The sequence below is a fragment of the Podarcis raffonei genome, chromosome 1, assembly GCF_027172205.1.
Source record: "Podarcis raffonei isolate rPodRaf1 chromosome 1, rPodRaf1.pri, whole genome shotgun sequence".
Lineage (NCBI taxonomy): Eukaryota > Metazoa > Chordata > Lepidosauria > Squamata > Lacertidae > Podarcis > Podarcis raffonei.
In genome coordinates, this window is record NC_070602.1 from 98,814,279 (window position 1) to 98,835,592 (window position 21,314).

General features: G+C 45.6%; 1 protein-coding gene across 7 annotated transcripts in view; it reads right to left on the reverse strand.

Annotated features, from left to right (window-relative positions):
• LRP1B (LDL receptor related protein 1B) overlaps positions 1-21,314 on the reverse strand; it is a 748,913-nt gene that overhangs the window by 406,550 nt on the left and 321,049 nt on the right. For all 7 annotated transcript variants that reach the window (XM_053405851.1, XM_053405869.1, XM_053405860.1 and 4 more), the window contains one exon: positions 103-240. In XM_053405851.1, coding sequence (XP_053261826.1) covers positions 103-240 — 138 coding nt within the window. The remainder of the gene's footprint in view (positions 1-102; positions 241-21,314) is intronic.

Genomic DNA, 21,314 nt, shown 5'->3' on the forward strand with positions numbered 1-21,314 from the left:
CAAGAGTAAATCTAAAAGTTAAAAATAATACACAAACTCAACCACTATGACCCCTAAACTCCTGAAAGTGGGATGTTTCAAACCATCATCAAATTCACTTACCCCGACAATGTACGCCTTCATCATATCCATCAGGACAGTCATACACGCCATTGCAGAGTAGAGACAAGTGAATACATCTGTTGGTGCCAATACATTTAATATGATTCAGGGGACACTTGAATTCTGTTTCTTCAGGACCTAAAAAAAGAATAGATACAGGCTAATTAATATGCATTCTGATTCTGTTCAAATAAATAAAGATTAGTAAAGCAAAGAAAGTACCCTACTGTCATGTATTTGCATAATATTTCCACTTTAATGCTAGCTGCAAGCTTTTCTATGCATTTGTCTACTATGCAGCTTTTCTGTGCATTACCAGCAGAATTATAGTCTCTTAATAAGGATTAACATAATTAAAAGAAAATCAACTGTTTAAAGAGGATTATTTTTTAAAAATGAAGACTATGCAATTTATCATTTTTATGGCAGGTTTACTTTTCTCTAAAGATTAGGGATGCTGAAAATTATATTTAGCAACGTTAAGGACAGTGTGCAGATTGTTTTCAAATATTATTCAGTTCTTATTTTTCAATATGATTACAACACAAGCCTGCTAGTCTGTTATTTAGGAGACCTTAGGCAAGGACTTAACCATTTATAGCACAGAAGGGTAAAACAACCTAGACAAAAATGCCTTCATTATGACATATGGCAACATCAAGAACACCAAAATACTAATTATTATCATGCCTTGGTAAATTATTGTTTTGTGCCCATTTGCTATGAATCAGATTATGTGCCTTAAATTAGTAATTGTGGGGCACAGCCCATTGGTGTGACCCATCGCAGACCCTCCAAGTCCAGGGATGTCCCTGATTTAGAGAAACTATCCCGGTTTCTGATTTGATCTTGGAATGTCACACTTTTCCTAAGGATGTCCCTATTTTCATTGGAGAAATGTTGGAGGATATGGAGCTATCTGACCCCCAAGCCGTCTGAAGTCAATCCTGTATAAGGAAGATTTTTTTTTAAATGTTTAATGTTTTATTATGTTTTTATATATGTTGGAAGCTGCCCTGAGTGGCTGGGGCAACCCAATAAGATGTGTGGGGTATAAACAGTAAAATTATCATTATGGAATGGGATGTCCCTATTTTCATTGGAGAAATGTTCAAGGGTATGCCATTGTATTTCTGGGTGGGTTGCACAACTGGGAGGTTTTTTAAATGCCCTCCTCCATTTCCAGGGGCTGTTTCACCAAACCAACAGCGTAACAATACTGTTCTGTAGCCCCTTTAAAATTCAGGATCACTCTCTCCCTCTATGTCTTGCTTAAATTCTGTTTGAATATATACTGCCAGCATATGCCCATACAATATACACTTGTTAACTATTGATGTGATATTCTTGCATTTTCTGTTGTAGAGCAGGAAAGTAGAAGGGAGAAGTAGGGATGGTAAGGTAAAGTTACGTCACAGATGGGTCTCAAAATACTAAGTTTATAGGTGGGCCTCACATCAACATGTTTGATAAGTGCTGCATTAAATGTTAAGTTTGTTTGAAGTCCTAGATTCAGGAAATCTAACTAGCAGCCTGAAAGCTCATTCTGGTCCCCATGGGCTTCCCATCTGGTCCCAACATAGCTCATAATCCACAATTGTGGTTCATGCAATAGCTCCGATTTAAACAAAGGACTGTTTATCAGCAACTTACAGAGGGTAGCTCTGTTAGTCTGTTGCAGCAAAAATAAAGTACATTGTGGCACCTTGAAGACTAACAAATTTGCGTGTACACAGCTTCAAACACCAATGGTAGCAGCACACCAGAGCCAGAGTAAATGGTAATGTGTACACAGTTTTAGGGGGTTTACCCTAGAAAGGGTAAATTTGGATTAAACAGAGGGAAATACAACCTGGCATTTTGATGCCAACAATGTCATTGTATGCATGAGGAGCACTGAACACACAAGGAAGACCATCTCGAAGCACACTGAGCCAGCCAAAGATGGATAAAAGGAGGACGAGTTTAGTTCTTTTTCACATTACAGTGAAAATCAGAAAAGTTCTTTTATTCTATTGACAGAAAAATAATTTGCATCAGTCTTCCACAAGATTACCTTCCACTGTACTAAGTCAATTGGCTCCTATACTTCCTTCTGGTAAAATATACAGACTCTCCTATAAAGAGAATGAACATTCTGAAATCTTTAAAATATTATCTGACTTATCCCCCAGTGAAGGGGATCACACAACTACTTGCAAAAGCCTATTTGTTTGTGAACAGGGGATGGTTTGAAGTGAAGATGAATAGACTCCCAGAAATATATATTAATCATGAAACTACATTTCCAAGGGGAATTTTTTATTCTGTTTACAAAAACAAATAAGCAATAGATTAAGAGGGCTGATTAACATACAAATGTGATTATTCTGACATTGAGTGGTCTGGGTATATGTAGTTAATATTCTTTCTTGGCATATTGCGCTCTCAAGGCCAGGTAATATTGTAAAATAAAGTTATGCTAGGATTGAGTGAGAAAGCCTGTAAGCAAAGGGTTGGTTCATCCCTCCTTCCATTCAGGGTCTCCTCATCCTAGGGGTTTTCAGTGCTCTGATGCTAGAAGAGGAATGCACTCAGTCAATCTTGATAATTTATTTCCTCAGTATAGAAGATACTGGGAGAAAATATCCTGACCTAAGCAACTCTATGATGTGCTAAAGATGATCTTGTGGCCAGGATAAGAGCTTGTACTATGTTGCTATTCCTAGTTAACCTAGGCATCATACATTTAAGAAAATGAAGGTAGTTTGCCTGAGCTGGGCCCCTTATGTGTTTTGTAGGGTTTTGCAGAGTAGGTCAACACAGCTGCAAAAATATAATTATAAAATTTCACTTTAAATTTAAAATAAGCTTTGCATGCCTTAGGTTTGCCATTATGTGCAACCATGCAGCTATCCAGAGGGGGGGTGGGGAGGGGCCATGGGTTAGGAGACTCATAGTAACTAGGCTGCCATAATGTGAGTGACACCAGCAGGTAGAAGAGAACTGGAATTTAAGAGTTCATGCACAGTGACGGAAGATCCGTGGCACCCTAGAGCTGCATCCCTGTTCATGACAGCTTGGTAATGCATAAAGTCATCAGAATTCCATGGGACTTAGTTCTCAGAAAACATGTATAGCAGTTGTCAGCGCTGCCCAAGGTCCCAGCTCACACAAGACCAACGCTGCTTCTTGCTCAAGTTTAAAAGTCTTTATTGAAGTTCAGTCTCATTTCCAGACGTGCAGCGCGCAACGCTACATCTATCCGTCAGACCGTAGAAGTCCCATCTGAATCTCCGCCCCCCTGACACCAGCTTAAGATTCTAGCTTTACTCCACCTTTTCCTCTGTTCCTTCTTTCTCTGGGTCCTTCTGCTAGTCGGAGTCTCTGCCCTCCGAGATTCTTCTGACGCTGATTCTCCCGACTCCTCCCCCCCCCCTCTTTCGGGCTTTAGGACCTGGCTCCCAATCCGGGTTTTCTGCTGTCCCGCGCTCCTCCACATTTGAACTTGGCGCGCGCGCGCAGCCTCCCACTTTCCTTCTGACCGTTACACTTGTGTCACTGCTCCCCCTTTCGGGGAGGCTAGCTGGACCTGGCCTTCCCTCCTTCTCCCCACTCCCCGATGGAGGAGAAGATGGTCCTGACTCACGTGACTCTTCCCCCCCACTGTGCTCTGGTGGGGAAACTGGCCCTACTCCTCCGCTACTCCTTTGGGACTCCCCTCTGGTTCCTTGTTTATGGATCGTCCCCTCTGGGATTCGCCTCGCCCTTACCATAGGCGCCCTCTCCTGGGAATCTTCTGATTCGCTGGAGAAGCTCATGGAATCTCTCGGTCCACTGTCATATTCCCCTACGCTCCCCTCTGATTCCTCTCCTCCGCTCTCTATCTGCTCTCTCCCCTGCTCTTCTGCTCCTGAGCCTCTGACATCCATCCCCCCCTCGAAGCCCCCCCTTCCCCCCTCCCCCTCTTCGGGTGCGGGTTCCAGGTGCTCCAGCGCTGGGGGTGTGAGTGCTGGCTTCTGTTCTCTCCCCCTGGTGTGCAACCGGCCCGCGGGATCAGGCCCCGCCACGATGGGTTCGTCGACGTCGACTTCCCCTGCTTCCATTTCTCTGCTGTCGTGCTCAAAACCAAGATCCTCCCCCCACACGTCCATGTCCTCCTCTCCACCCGGTCCCTCGGGTGAGGCTGTGTGCAAGGGCCCCCTCGTAGATCCAACTTGGTGAAGATCCGCCCCTTCCTCACCGTCGCGAGCAGGTCGTCAATTTTGGGCATGGGGAATGCTGTGGGCTTTGTCCTGGAATTGATGATTCTATAATCCACTATGAGCCTCCGTTCGGGCGTGTCTCTCTTCTTCACGAAAAACACGGGACTGCCCCCCACTGCTTTGGATTCCCGGATGAATCCCCGCTTCAAATTGCGATCTATGAACTCCCTGAGTTCTTGCATTTCGTCTTCAGACATGGAGTACAGTTTCCCAGTCGGCAGCGTCGCCCCTGGCAGGAGGTCAATCTTGCAGTCGTAGGGTCTGTGGGGAGGCAGCTTGTCTGCTTCCTTCTCGCAGAAGACTTCCAAAAAGGCCTTGTACTTGTTGGGCACCGCTTGCACCATGCCTAGGTGTAGCTGCGGTGCATCCTCTTGCCCCTCCTCTTCCTGGCAGGTCTGGATGCAATGCGCTGCGCAGTAGGAAGAGCAGAAGGTCAATTGCCGCTGGTACCACGCTAATGCCGGGCTGTGCCTATCCAGCCAACTCATGCCCAACACTATGGGCGTGTCCGACAGGTGAGTGACGTTGAAACTGATGACTTCACGGTGGTTCCCAATTTGCATCACCAGAGGCGGTGTCTGCTGTACCACCTCTCCTCCCAGTATCTTCCTGCCATCTACTGTGACAACATTTAGGGGAGTCGTGGCTGGCAGGAGTGCTATGCGATGCTGCTTGACGAAGTCCAACCCTACAAAGTCTGCGTTGCTACCAGAGTCAATGGTAATAGGGACCTCCAGGGTGAGCCCATCGGGCAGCTGGAGCGATGCAGTGAGTTGCACCACTGGTTTGGGTGGGAGGGGGTCCGTGGGCTGCAAAATCTCTGGGGACTGCTTCACTGACTCGCCTGGTTGAGCCCCAGTGCCTCTGTCTCCAACCAGGCTCCTCCGTTTCCCTGGGGCTGCTCCTCCTGCTGAATTGCTCCTTTAACAGTTGCTGAGGCTGCAGTGTGCTTCTGGAGCCTCTGGGGACACTCTTTGGCCATGTGCAGTGCACTGTCGCAGATGTAACACTTCCTGCTCCCTCTAGGAGCCTTCGCCTTGACTGCTCCTGGTGTTTGGGCTCTGCTTGCTGTCTGAGCCCTTGCACCTCCGATTTCCATTGGCTCCTCCCCCCTCATCAGAGCAGGCGTGGACTGAGCGCGCTCTGTCTCTCTGGGTAGGAAGGGAGTCGTTCTAACTGACGCGTTTGCTCTTCCCCCCTGCTCCCTGCTCCACGGGCGTTCTTCCAGGCGCACCCCAATTGCGAGCGCCCTTTGGACAACTTCTGTTGTATTTTGGGGTCTCTCTCCCCTCGCCAGCTCATCTTTCACGGCTCCATTCAGCCCCTCCCAGAACAGATCCCTGACGGCAGCTGAGTCCTTCTGCCAGCCCAGCACATTTACTAACCCAAAAAAGCGGGAATGATACTGGCGCACTGGCGCTTTTCCTTGCCGCAATCCATGCATTTCCCTTCTAGCGACATCCACATCCACCATTGATTTAAAGCAAGCGTCCATGGCTCCAATAAAGGCGCTTGAATCTTTGAGGGCGGGGTCATTTTCGCGTAACAAGGTTCGCAGCCACGACTTAGCTTCCCCATGCAGATGAGTGATTATGAAACCCACTTTCTCCTCCTCATCTCTAAAATCTTTCCGAAGCAAATTGAGCGCGAAAACTACTTCTGCTCTGAAGTTAGGGTACTGCTGCAGGTTCCCGTCAAAATGGGTCACCAGGCTTGCCCCCCTTTTCCCGAGGGCAACTCCCTCCGGCTTGGCTCCCAGCTGCCCCTCCTTTCCCCATTTGTCCCACCTGGCTTGCAGATCCTGGCAGAGCGCAGCTGTTTCTCCTTCTTTTTTCTTAGACGCAGCCAATTCTGCGTAGAGCGTTGACACCGCTTCCTGCAATTGCTTGATTTTTTCCTCTGTAGTCATCTTTGCCTATCTTCGTGAGCTTGCAGAGTTTTTAGGAGATGGGACTTACTGTCAGCGCTGCCCAAGGTCCCAGCTCACACAAGACCAACGCTGCTTCTTGCTCAAGTTTAAAAGTCTTTATTGAAGTTCAGTCTCATTTCCAGACGTGCAGCGCGCAACGCTACATCTATCCGTCAGACCGTAGAAGTCCCATCTGAATCTCCGCCCCCCTGACACCAGCTTAAGATTCTAGCTTTACTCCACCTTTTCCTCTGTTCCTTCTTTCTCTGGGTCCTTCTGCTAGTCGGAGTCTCTGCCCTCCGAGATTCTTCTGACGCTGATTCTCCCGACTCCTCCCCCCCCCTCTTTCGGGCTTTAGGACCTGGCTCCCAATCCGGGTTTTCTGCTGTCCCGCGCTCCTCCACATTTGAACTTGGCGCGCGCGCGCAGCCTCCCACTTTCCTTCTGACCGTTACACTTGTGTCACTGCTCCCCCTTTCGGGGAGGCTAGCTGGACCTGGCCTTCCCTCCTTCTCCCCACTCCCCGATGGAGGAGAAGATGGTCCTGACTCACGTGACTCTTCCCCCCCACTGTGCTCTGGTGGGGAAACTGGCCCTACTCCTCCGCTACTCCTTTGGGACTCCCCTCTGGTTCCTTGTTTATGGATCGTCCCCTCTGGGATTCGCCTCGCCCTTACCATAGGCGCCCTCTCCTGGGAATCTTCTGATTCGCTGGAGAAGCTCATGGAATCTCTCGGTCCACTGTCATATTCCCCTACGCTCCCCTCTGATTCCTCTCCTCCGCTCTCTATCTGCTCTCTCCCCTGCTCTTCTGCTCCTGAGCCTCTGACAGCAGTGATGGCCAAACTCAGGCCACCAGCTGTTTTTAGACTACAATTCCCATCATCCCTGACCACTGGTCCTGTTAGCTAGGGATGATGGGAGTTGTAGTCCAAAAACAGCTGGAGGGCCAAGTTTGGCCATCACTGATGTATAGGATCAGACTACATGTGAAGGGCAGATGTGTGAAAGGTCACAGCTAAGCTCAGAGATAATTGCATCCTGTGTGTGTGTGTGTGTGTGTGAGAGAGAGAGAGAGAGAGAGAGAGAGAGAGAGAGGAATGATTTTAGCATTCAATAAAGGGGATGGGCAAACAGGAGCACCCCTGACTGTAGGCTGCAAAGAAAGATGAAAGCTGCCTTTGCTACCTCAACATTCTGCCCAAGGTTCAGCAGGAACTCACCTTAGGGCACAGGGAAGTCAGGGCAGTAGAGAAAGGTTTGGCACTCCCCACCCTCAGGGCACTTCTCCTCAATGTGAAGCATTCCCCCACCCCTAGGGAATGGACTGGGACTACGCACTCTCAGCAAGAATTACCGTGGAAAGAGCTTTTACTGAAGGGAGAGGTGTAGGGGTTGCACTTTGTGCCTAAGAAGGGTTGCTAACAGTAATCCCTGCACCTTGTACCTGAAGTAAATTCCTGAAGTAAATTCAGTGAATCCTCTCTTAATCTTGCTTTGCAGTTGCTAGCAAACAGCAGCAAGGCCATTTCCTGTGCTTGCCAGCTAAGCAGAAACCGCATCTATTTACCGTATGTGGTCAGACAGAGCAAGGGGGCCGCTTCCTGCACACGCTTCCTGTTGCAGTAACTCAAGAGAAGAACACACGAACAAGGGAAGGAGGGGGGGGGCTTAGCTAGCCAAACACCTATATGCCATATAAGGAAATAAGCTTAACCTTGCTAGCTGATTGGAGAATTTGAAGAGGTGGGAAGAGATGGGCAGACTCTCAGGTATAAAGATGCTTGTTTATTTGTATCTATGGGCCAGTCTTTTGGGAACGATCCCACTGGCCACCTCTGTGCACAGATTTCAATAAAACTTTTTTCTCCAAAGAAGAATCTTTCCTGGTGCTTTTTGCTCTCTCTCTTCGGTCCTGGGGACGCAGGCAAACGATTCCCTGGCAAGGATAAGGCTTCAGCCTTCATTTTGGTGCATTGGCCGGGAAGTTGCCCCACCCCAGGGGGCCGGGGAGGGCCAGGCCCGACCTCGGTGAACAGCCCCGGACCGGCGTTCGCGGCTCCAAGTGCGCACCCCTGCCTGTTCGTGGGGGGAGTCGGCCACACCGCTCCAGAGTGGAGACACCTGGTCGAGGGAGAAAAGAGGACGGCCGAAGGAGAGGTCCGCAGCGGAGCAGGTAAGCCCTAAGGGAAGGGCAAGGGACGAAGCCTGATCAGCTTCACCTGGCTGTGAGCAGTAGAGTGCCGCCAGGAAAGGGTCTGGCTGTGAGCAGTAGAGTGCCGCCAGAAAAGGAACAAAGGAACTGGCCGTGGCAATAAGGTGCCGCCCCGCCAGACAGGGACGGGAAAAGGGAAAAGGGGAAACAGAGGTGGCAGTGGAGTGCCGCCAGTAAGGTTGGGGAAAGGGGAAACAGAGGGAAAATTATATTGGGGTGTGTTTTGTGTGTTGTGTGCCAGATACTCCAGTGGTTGAATTGTCAAGTGTGGGCCGGGGCTTAGCGTCCCCTTGGCCGAGCGATTGCAGGATTGTGCATTCCTTGGCAGCGTGAGCTCGTCCAAGTCACAATCTGTAGTGTGTGGAGTGTGGAAGGATTTTAAGCCCGGTTAGGAGCGGAGTATCTGGAAAATGGGGTCTGGGGGCAGCAAATGTACCCCTTTGCAGTGTTTCTTGAGCAATTGGAAAGCAGCCACGAAGAATGACGATTGGGGCTTTAAGTTGAAAAGGGAGCGCCTTAGAACACTCTGTGAAGTAGATTGGCCCACCCAAGGAACTAATTGGCCCTCGGAGGGCAGATTTAATTTGCAACTAATCAACCCACTATATCAAAATATCTTGAACGTCCACCCAGACCAGATCCCTTATATTTCTACCTGGAAAATCAATGTAGAAAAGAATCCACCGTGGCTGAAAGCCTGCCGAGGCGACGCCCCACAAAATACAATTTGTGCAGTCTGACCGGCAGGGAAGTCAGAAAGGCCCCCCCCCCCGGTGATATCAGAGCCGGAAGGAGAAGAAGGAGAAGAGGGGGAAGTCATTAAACCGCCGCCACCCTATGCTCCACCAACTGCCCCTCTAGCGAATCCCCCAGGCCCAGGGCCCCAGGACCAGGGAGGAGCCGGCCCTCAGCCTGAACCCTCCAAGGTTGATGAATTAGAGAGCGAAGAGGAAGAGGATGATGAGGAGTTTATGAAGGGACTAATTGAGTTAGCAAAGAAAGGAAAAAATGTGGACACAGTATCAGACATTGAGATTGCAACAGTATGTACAACCCTATGCGAAAGAAGTGGATGTTAGTTCCCATTTGTTGGCACAGAAGGAATGGATAGAAGCAGAAACCAGGGCGTCCCTCCATAAGTCCCATAAGGCACAGAAAAAGGGTGGGACTGCAATGATGCCTCTACGCAGAGTGTATGACCCACCAGCCCCCCAGGACAGGGTGGGGAAGCACCACCTTGCACTTATACAGTCCAACATGTGCCTTTTTCAAGTGCTGATGTGTGCAATTGGAGAAATTAGAACCCTACCTTTGAGGAGAACCCAGATGATATTGCCATAAAGGCTGCCTTTGTAGCTCAGGCAGCGTCCGATATTCGCCAAAAGAAAAAATCCAAAAGCATGAGGGGTGCATCGATCATGGGCTGGAATAGATGTTGGAAATAGCTCAAACCACTTGCAATCAGAGAGATGAGGAAGCCCAGAGAAAAAAGGAGAAGTATCAAACAAGGAAGTTGATGGCATTACAGGCAGCCACCCCCACCCCTCAGGAAAGAGGAAGTGCCCGGGGAGGAGGGCGAAGCCGTCTGGGGAGGAATCAGTGCGCCATCTGCCGACAGGAAGGGCACTGGAAGAGAGAATGCCCTATTCTATTATTAGGAAGAGATTTGTTGGTAAAGTTGCAAGCCCAAATTACCTTTAAGCCATCGGGAGAAGCCACATTGTCCACTATGTCACTTGGGGAACTGGTTGTGGAGGCACCCCTGAGGGAGTACTGGCGCCTCATGATGGTAAAAGAAGAGGAGGGACCCATCCCCGCCAGTATTCTGGAACAAGTGAACCCCACGGTATGGGCTGAAGGCAACCCCCCAGGAATGGCAAAGAATGTCCCACCAATAATCGTGAAGCCCAAGCCATTTGTCAATCCTGTTGCAGTAAATAAGTATCCCATCCCACGAAGGGCGACTGAAGGAGTGTGGGTGCATCTAGAGCGACTGCTCCAACATAGAATCTTGAGGCAATGCCAATCACAGTGGAACACCCTTTTGTTACCAGTGAAGAAAGGAAGCAGGCTATTATCCTGATACCAGAACCAAAGAACTGCAGAGAACTCCGTGACTTTCTGGGGTCTGCAGGATTTTGTAGGATATGGATATTTAATTACAGCATCATTGCCAAGCCTTTACATGAGTCAACCACAGGAACTGAGAGAGACCCCTTTGTTTGGGGCACAGAACAACAGCAAGCCTTCGTGGATTTGAAGAAGGCACTACTGCAAGCCCCAGCGCTTGGCATCCCAAACCCTGAGAAACCCTTTACTCTATTCGTGGATGAGGACCAAGGGACGGCGAAAGGGGTTTTGTGCCAAAATTGGGAAGCTGGCAACAGCCAGTGGCATACCTATCTGAGCGCCTGACGCCTACAGAACAAGGCTTACCGCCATGCATGAGAGCAGTTGTGGCAGTAGCCACCCTACTGAACAAAGCAGACAAATTTACTTTTGGCCAAGACACTGTTTGTGTGACCCCGCATGCAGTCCCAGCTCTGCTTGACATGAAGGGTACCTATTTTCTCTCCCAAGTGAAGATGAGAAAGTGCCAGATGTTACTGCTGCATCCGCGTTTGAAGTTCCAGGTTACCACCGCCCTCAACCCAGCTACCCTGTCCCCGGTAGGAGAAGGTGAGGAGCAGATGCACGATTGCATTGAAGTAATGGATGAAGAATATTTTAGCAGGCCTGACCTTAAAGATGAAGCAAACCCCCACTGGCCTTCATGGTTTGTGGATGGAAGCAGCTTTGTTAAGGCTGGACAGCGAAAAGCAGGCTATGCAGTGGTAGCCTTGGAAGACCAAGTGATCGAAGTGCAGCCACTCCCGCCTGGAACATCGGCCCGGCTGGCATAAATAACAGCGCTCACCAGAGCCCTGACCCTAGCAAAGGGACGGAAGATAAACATTTATACTCTAAGTATGCCTTTCTGACTTTACATGCCCATGGAGCCTTGTGGAAGGAAAGAGGTTTGCTTACCTCCAGAGGAAATCAGGTGGCCCACCCACAAGCCTTATTGAACCTCCTGGATGCAGTATGGGAACCTGAGGCAGTAGCAGTGGCACACTGTTATGGACACACAAGATTGGACCAGGAGAAGTGGTCAGAGGAAATCGACTGGCAGACAGAGTGGCCAAGGAAGCAGCCCGGGAACCAGCCCCCAGCGTCAGTTATTGGAGCACTGGTCCCTGGAAGGATCTTGAACACCGCTGATAAGCCAATATACACTAAAAAGGAAAGGGACACTGCAGATGCTCAGGAGCTGACATTGTCCGAAGAAGGATGGTACCTTACTCATGATGACAGAATATGGATTCCAGAGTCCCTTTCTCGGCAGATTGCTCAGAGATACCATGAGTCCACCCACATGGGACCAGATGCCACAACCAGACAGCTGAAGCAGTGCTTCTACATAGCCCACCTTTATCAACTGGCAGCCCAGATTTCCAGGAAGTGCCCGCTATGTCAAAAGAATAATCCCAGAACCCGGACCCTTGGCTCCCCCGGGGATTCAGCATAGTGGAACTGCACCCATGGAAGACCTTGTTGTGGACTTCACTGAATTGCCCCGCTATGGACTACCTAGGTCAATAGGATCTGACAATGGACCAGCCTTTGTCCACTCAGTTTTGCAATAACCCCCCATGCTAGTCAAAATGTGCAGTTTGATAATTATGTGCAGTAATTCTCCCGAGATTTTTTCTCTTTCTAACAGGTGGACCCAGGCCCACTGCTGTTAAAGTTGCTGACCTCACCCCTTGGGTCCACCACACTTAAGTGAAGAAGGCTATTTTAGATTGGACAGTTACGCCAAATCCTGCTAATCCACTGAAGCTAACCATCTCCAGAAGAGCGCTAGATGACCGCCCTGCTAGGGTCACTCCGGACGCTGACCCTTCTACGCACGGCTGAAGAAGGTGGATGGGAGGGGCGCCCGCAGGCAGCGCTCCCACCGTAGTTACCCGACAACCAGACAATCCAGGCGCAGCTCCCCCTGGACTGATTTTATTAAGCCCAGACAACTTTACCCCTCTTGATGTGCTGACCCCTTCTGAACGTCCCTTGAACGCTTGGGTTTATTCTTGTGGTTGCCATTATATCTACGATTCTTATAGGCGACCGTGGGGTTACGCAATTTGCGTTCATGACGGTTGGGTAGCAGGAAAGTTGCTTCAAGTAATAGGGGAGGAGGAGATACTTTGGCGACCCACCCCTACGGGTGAGGCGTTTATAGAAGCACAGTTTCAGTTGGCCTTACAGGGTTAAGAGATGGAGTGGTGGGAGGAGCCATGGACAGATTGGGGTTGGTGGGTAGGAATAATATCTACTGCCCTGCTTATTTGGATGCTCCTGTATTTTTGCTGGCATGAGCGTCACAGGCTCTGCGGAAGGCAAAGGCCTAGTCCTTCCATCCCTTTGATGATCCTCTTAGTCACTCTCATATTATCAGTAGTAGAAGGAAATGCAATGGCCGACAAGCGAAGACATCAAGGGGAGAGGATTATCATAAGATGTGGTGTTGGCCTCAAAGGGTGGGGTTTGTGCTCTGATTCATTCTCATTGCTGCATGTTTATTCCAGATAATAATGTCAGCATTTCTGCAACCATAGACCACATGGAACAAATGATAGCTCGAAAACCTTTGAAACCCTCTGATGCTGGGGATCCGTGGAGTTGGTTGTACTCCTGGTTGCCTGACAGCAGTTGGTTTCGTCATGTTATCGTTTTAATTGCTGGACCTGTTATAATCTTACTGCTTTTCTGCTTCTGTATGCCCTGCTTGATGCAATGTATGCAAAATATGATGGGGAAGATGATGTCCCGCAGGATGGGGCCCCGTGTCATGACCCTCATTGCTCTCCTCCAGGGATACTATGAACCCGACCGACCAGAACGAACCTAAGTATTAGGTTGTTCATAAGAAGAGGAGGGAGTGAAGGGAGAGGTGTAGGGGTTGCACTTTGTGCCTAAGAAGGGTTGCTAACAGTAATCCCTGCACCTTGTACCTGAAGTAAATTCCTGAAGTAAATTCAGTGAATCCTCTCTTAATCTTGCTTTGCAGTTGCTAGCAAACAGCAGCAAGGCCATTTCCTGTGCTTGCCAGCTAAGCAGAAACCGCATCTATTTACCGTATGTGGTCAGACAGAGCAAGGGGGCCGCTTCCTGCACACGCTTCCTGTTGCAGTAACTCAAGAGAAGAACACACAAACAAGGGAAGGAGGGGGGGGGCTTAGCTAGCCAAACACCTATATGCCATATAAGGAAATAAGCTTAACCTTGCTAGCTGATTGGAGAATTTGAAGAGGTGGGAAGAGATGGGCAGACTCTCAGGTATAAAGATGCTTGTTTATTTGTATCTATGGGCCAGTCTTTTGGGAACGATCCCACTGGCCACCTCTGTGCACAGATTTCAATAAAACTTTTTTCTCCAAAGAAGAATCTTTCCTGGTGCTTTTTGCTCTCTCTCTTCGGTCCTGGGGACGCAGGCAAACGATTCCCTGGCAAGGATAAGGCTTCAGCCTTCATTACCTTTCTTACTGGGTTTTGCAAAGGTCTCACCTAGGCTCTGGAAGTGGTATCTTGGAGGGACCTGCAAGATCTTGCACTGGCTACTAAAGGCAAGACTGCTCATGTGAGGGTGGTTTCAGGGGCTCGTGCTGATTATAAGCAATTTCGGTTTTACATGCTACCCCCTGGAACGTAACCCCCACGCAAGATGTGATCCTAGTAGTATTACAAAAAAAGGTCAGTACAACAATGGAGTCAAAGTTTTAAAGCAATCAGAAAAAATGTCACTCTACTTTAAAATGTTCAATGTTGTTTTTGTCCCTACATATCCTCCTTCCTCAATAAAACCACATCCTTCTGCTACTGGAACAGTCACATTACAATGAGAAGACGGAAATTATGTTCTCTCTCGAAATGATCTCATATATGACCATACAACATAATTCAATAATACATAATGCATTTGAGGACACCATGTATCAGGGAAAGACAGTTTGATATAAATCGTCTCAGATTTTAAATTGGTTTTTTAAAATAAAGAAATACAGATGAATCATTCTTTCGAGGGCTCACATTCTTTGCTGTTCTATAATTATCCCCTCTCCCTGTGGAAGTGCATATAAAAGTGGTTCTTAATGCAAGTTTTTGCCTGTCTGTGTTTGTACATATGCATACAGAAAGTAACCACTATCATTTGGAAGTTTGGAGTGTCATGAGACAAAGATTCTTGAGAGCAGAAGAAGTAAGGCAAGGCCTACAAGGCTTACACAATCATTCAAGCCTAAGCCTGTTAACTGTTAACAGCAAACTGCTAAGTCACTGTGACTCGTGACCCATCTTGAGTGATGACTCATTCTCCCTATAAAAGCAGCCAGCCTCTCTGTGGGCCTCAGTGTCTGTCTGTCTGTCTAGCTCAGTGTGTGTGTTTGTGTTGTTCCAGACAGAGTGGCTCCAGGACTCCAGTTAATCAGCAACTAAGACTGTGCCTCTGTGAAGAGACAGATATATGCTCTGAGCACTCTGTGTATGCTCTTTAACTATGCTGTTTATGAACAACTTTATTTTTCTCTAGTAAAAGTTTTATTCTGTTTATGAAGAAGACTCTGTGATTAATTTATTGCTGCGTGACATGGAGCAGGTGGTCATTCTTCAAATGATCATCCCATAATGAAGTGAAAGAGTGTTTGAGTTGGGTCCTGGATTTTGGGTTGCTTCCTGGATTTTATCTGAAAAATCAATCTTGTTAAGTCAGTCTACACATGTTGGACTGTTCATACGGTATGTGTAGCTCACATGTATAATTTGGTAATGTGAGGGATGGGGGGAGGTGTGTCAGGTGAATTGGGAGGCACTGTGTCTTGTCACTCCTACCGTGTTCAAGGATTGCCATATCCATCCCTGGGACAGAGAGAGAGAAAGAGAGAGAACGCTCTAGTAATGTTACCTACAGCTTTCTGTAAAGAAAGTAATTTAAAATCTTTATTTCATCAATATTTCAAATCCAAATCGATTTATCCACATGTGCTTAGCTTAATATTGTGAGGTACTGACTTGTCCAAGAACTTTAAAATCATAGGGAACATGGATCTCCAATGAACACACACCCAACATGAGCGTACCACAGTCCCTATATCTTCAAATGTTTTCTTTTTAAAATCAATTTGCAAATAATTACTCTGACCACAAAATGAATCAGCTGCCTTTCCTACCCTCAGCTGTGCATTGAGTGGTCAGAGGGTGGCAGGGTGACCGTGTAGTGACCTCAGAGATGGGAGTCCTTCTGGGTGAGAGAGGAGCTCTCCTTCCATTGACCTTGGATCTTTGTAGTTCCCCAAAATGCCAGCCAGGACCTCACCTATCACAAGTCTTCAGATGCTTGTCATAATATCCTTGGTACTGGCAATCAAAACAAAGGTTTCTCTGCAGTGGTTTTCATAAAGCAAGCACCTATGGACTCTCTCTGCAGTATTATCTGATGAAGTTGATTAATGACTGTAATTAAGATATTTAAGCTAGAAAGAGCAATCCATACAACTACCATTAGAACTATGTTTTATAAGCATAGGCTGAAATGGTAATGCTGTACTCCTGAAGAATACAGTATTTGGGCAATTGAATTTAAACACATAAACAGGCAGTGGAAGGGGAATTCAAAGGGGTGCAAGCCTAATTGTCATGCACTATACACAACAAATTAAAGGACTGAAGCTAAAGTCTGGGACACACTCCCCAGCCATGCCCAATTGCCCTTAGTCTGAAAAGGGCTGCCTTACTCACCCACAGGGCTCTGTGTGAACTATGACAGCCCCTTTCAGACTAGTATCAATCATACATCCTCCTGCACATTCCCATTTGACCGTTCATGCATTCAAACTGAATGTCTGAAGACAGCTTTGGTGAGGCTTAAAACTGAGTAAACATGGAAATCTTAACTGTTTGCACAATGTAGAAATTTTGGGAGGAAGAAAGCAAAAAGACAGTAAACATTCAAGTACTGGGGGGGCATACGGTAAGCAAGTTGATAGCAAGTGATAACAAATATATCAGCATTCTCTTTCTAGAATCATAGAACTGTGGAGTTGAAAGGGACCCTGAGGATCATCTAGCCAATGCAGCAATCTCAATTACATAATGCATACAGAAGCATGGTGTCTAAGTCTAAACAGATTGAAAGTCTCATTCATATGCAATCCCTTTTGCATAGTTCTATGCTATGTGCTGCTGTTTGCAACGATATTACCATTTAACTGAGTTTGGGAGCATCTCAGTATGATGTATACTTTGTTTAGTCCCTTTAAATAAAACAATCATATCTGTATTGTATTTGCATTGCAGCTGACTGAAGGATCCTAGCAGCGCAACAACAATGAGCATCGGTCTCAACAAACAACAACAAAAGAGAGAGCACTATGACAAACAATAGATGATGGCAAGTATTACCTGCAAAGCTGCAAATATAAAAGTTGCAGAACTAGACCTTGGCTTCATTAAATCATTTTAGCTTTGTTCAAGTCATTGGAGCACCTCCAGTTTACAGCACCCCAGGACGAGCTCAAAGTAAATTGGTCTCTTTGTAACAAAACAATCAAACAACTGTATACATATACTCTCAGAAAGAAGAAACTGTTTTGGCTTTTAGTTTTGTTTTGGTACATTTCACTCCAAGTGAGAGCTTCCAGTTTCCATCAACAGGATGCCATTCATTCTGGCTTATGCTTAAAGTGTTGCAGTACAATTAAGCTGTTCCAGACTTCCACATAAATGACCCATTCAAATTAACTTGAGAAGGGTGGTTGTATTGGCATCAGAGACTTAATGGCTTGAAAACAGTAAATGTGCATCTAGGCCTGGTTATTGTACAGTAGTGACACAATAAGATCTAAATGAATGGACTGTGTCCTCCTACTGTGCCTACAGCTTATTTGTGCAACTTAATGATCAAGCCCAACCACATTCAGTTTCAGAGTGAATGACACAGACTTATTGGAGATATTAATGCACCCATACTTGCTGATTGGTTCTTTCGTGCAATGGTCTTCTTCCAGTCATTGTCTAATGAAAGTGAGAAAGGTGAAACCAATCTTTTGCATACTTACTTGGAATCAGCTCACTGATTTCAACAAGACTTACTCCCTAGTAAGTGTGCATAGGATCAGCGCCTCAGGGACTTGAAAATAAATAACCCAGCTTAAATTTCTAAGATGCGAGAAGAGCTTTTAATGCAGGCTGCTGTAGGCAATCTCCAACAAGCACCAACATTCTTCAATTTGGTTATGTCTCTTTTCTCTTAGCCCTGCTTTCTGCATGTAATTTTCCAAACCATCATTTCCACTTCCCTCTCACCTGATATTAGTGAGAAAATAACAGACATTTGTTCAACTTGTTTTCAGCCTCAGTTTGCATTACTTCCATTAAAAAAAAGAGAAATTCTTTCTCCCATTGTGAATAACATTTTCTCTTGTAATGGATCCTTGGTGAGGTTGGAATTGCTTGAATGATTTGCTCTAACTGCTGTAACTACATTGATAGGTTTTAACTTTGTGGAAAATTTTGGTCCCATGGGGTTTTCCTCCTTTTTAAAGCTATGGAGCTGATAGCTTTTTATTACTGGGGAACATAAAGAAAGGCAAATGGAAATAACACATGAATGATTAGGCAGTGCAAGTGTCTCCCCACAGCATGTTGCAGTTAAATGTCCCACACCAATGAGAAGCATCAAAAATATATATGAAGGCATATACTAATAGCAATTTCAAAACTCTGTCAGTCCTTATGTTGCCAAAATGTTACCATCTACAACTAAAAGAAAGGTATCTGCTGGCTTAGGAGGACCTTAAGGCTTGTATAAGTATGAATCATCTTGGGGGGGAGAACTCTGGGGAACCCCATTCTCCCTCCCCAAGCCCAGAGTCTGTTCACTGGAGAGAATAATGCATACAATCTGTTTAGGAGGGAGGGATGAAAAACTAGGGGGAGGAAAATGGAATGGACTATTGACACTGAAAGGACATTGAACAGAAAGACCCCACACTGCAACAATTGTACATTGTTGTCTTAAATTAAAAGTATTATTTTCTGTAACACACACACACACACACACACACACACACCCCAGCTTAGAACTAGAGCGATGACCAGGCTGACTTGCTGTTGGGGCCAACAGATTGGGATATGCAGGCTTTGAGAGTAAACTTCAATAGATGCAGTGAAGTGCCAAAGTGATGAGATTTATAAGGATTATCTGGCAAAAACATAGGTACAAAACCATAGCAGTAGTTCAAAAAGAAGGAATGCATGTTTCTTTAAGATGCAATGGGAACAAGGATAGCTAGAAACCACCCTCTTGAGAAATTTCACTAGTCTTAACTTTGCTTGAAATTCACATTTTTCTCAAACCAAACATTTCCATTTCTCCCTTGAAATTTTGCTTTAAGGTCAATATGAATGGCAATTCTAGGACCAGTATTGGATTTACACCAATTATTTGCATTACAAATATTAGGAAGTGGCATAAAGCAACCATTACAGTCATGGGTAACTATGCTCCTTAAGCAGTTTTTAAATGGTCCTCTTCTTTGAAATCATTTCCTTGCTCCGCCCCCCTTAATTTGCTGGATAACTGTGTTAAAAGTTTATTCCCCCCCCCTTTACCTATGAATGCCTTCCTAAACCTTTAAAATGTGTTCCACTCTGAATCTGCCCTAAAAAGAATGCCTATAGTTCAGAAATCGCATTATTGCACATGCACATTGCAGTGGATGATGCTAGCTAATAAGTAACATTGAGCAGTAACATCATTAGGGGAAAAAACAGTTTGGCATTTGGAAAGGAGCAATTAAGAAATCGCAAGAGGATGCAGATTGCCTTATTGACTAAATTTGGTTTTTGAATTCTTAATGCCTCCTGTACATTATTTTAGGAATCTTACTTGCAAAATTAGAGTGTGCCTCTAATCTTTAGTTGAAAAAATATCTTCAGAATTATAGTTAATTAAGTCAAAGCTAGCCTGCACATTTTTCTTAAGGAAAAAGAGAAACCAGAAACGTAAACTGAAACCTACAGTTCACACACATGAAGACTGAGAAGCCCCTACCAATTGCACAAGAAAGAATTCTTCAGAGCACATTGTCCAACCATTTCAAGAACAAAATTGTGAACCTCTGCAACTGAATTGAAAATCAAAGAAAATGTGGCAAAGACTTCTTTAGCTTGCAGAATGCTTAAATAGCTGCTGGTATTCTTTATATTCTAAGAGACTGACATAAAAGCTTTGTTAATGGATTTTTCTGGTGATTTAATACAACACACTAAAAGCAGTGTTTAATGCCTGTTGTAGTAAGAAATGAATGTTGTCTCATGTAAATTGTCATTCATTAGTTATGAGGAACCTATTAGTAATTTTAAAGGGTGTTTTTTTCTCTTAAACTTAATTAGCATCACACATTTTGAGGCTTCCTTGTGTCAATTGTTGTAATGATTTGGTGTCTGTGCATGCTAAAGAATGGGCTGATAATAAGTGCCTCAGCTTGAGAGAAATGATAGTAAGGTGAACAAAAGGGTGTTGATTACCCATACAATTAAAATGTCCAATACCAGCAATATTGTAACACTTCCCCACTTATGGTTCAGATATTTATGTACCCAACTTGAATAAATGTCAGCAGAAAAACGTAGATGTTGATCTTTGCAGAAATGTAGTGAGTATAGGTAACAGAAGTACAAGGTTTATGATGACAGCAAAATAGTAGGCACGTAATTTGAAGATCCTATACAATAACCGTCCGCTATTCTTTTTATTCTTTCTGATTTAAAAGGAAACGAGCAAATGGCAAAAATCTTTTGTAAATGCACAGTGTTCCCTGAATTTACAGGACCATACAACATGTTCCTCAACTATTGGGCCAGGGTGGTATATCGGTTAGTGTGTCAGACTAGGACCTGAGATACCAGGGTACAAATCTCCACTTGGCCATCAAGACTATCACGGTGTGTGTGTGTGTGTGTGTGTGTGTGTGTGTGTGTTCTAAAGCCAGTTGCTACCTCTCAGCCTAAACAACACCACAGAGTTGTTGAGAAAGGGATGAACCATGCATGACACCCTGAGCTGCTTGGAGGAAAAAAAGTGGGATATAATTGTAAATAATATATATATCATATTAAAATATACATAATTAAATTAAATATTTACTAGAATTAAAGTTGGAGGATTTGTTTGTTTGTTTTAAAAAAGAAATGTGAAGCAACAACACACAAACAAAAAACACCCTACCAGAATGTCCAGCTCATTTAATACAAGTTTGAGAAAAGTATGTTTTCATAATTATTAATTCTTTTGGTATTTCCTATACAATGTTCTCATCTTATAGTTGAGGAATTCAAGAGTTGGATACAGGATCTCCCCTCTGGAGGTAGCAGCCCTGAGTAGAGCTATGTCCAATAAGTTCCCATCAGCAGAAAAAGGAGAAGTCTTCCCCCCCAAAAAAAACCCTCTTCACTTGTAACCCCCAGTGTTTTGCTGTTCTAGAGGGTCTTCCAACTTTCTGAAATAGTGGGAAGATGGAAGCAGGAGGAGAGGACAACTGACAAATATTGTCTCTTCCCCTGTTCCACCACGGGGATTTTTCCACTAAAAGATTGAAAAGCCTTCTGTTCACAGAAGGCAAAATCTGGATCCAAGCCATAGTATTTTCTACTCTTAGCGATTATGAAAATGGGAAAATATTATGGAAGGCTGACTCTCAGTAGTCGGGGGTTGGAGGCATGTGGAAAAGATAAAGGTTTGGGGCAA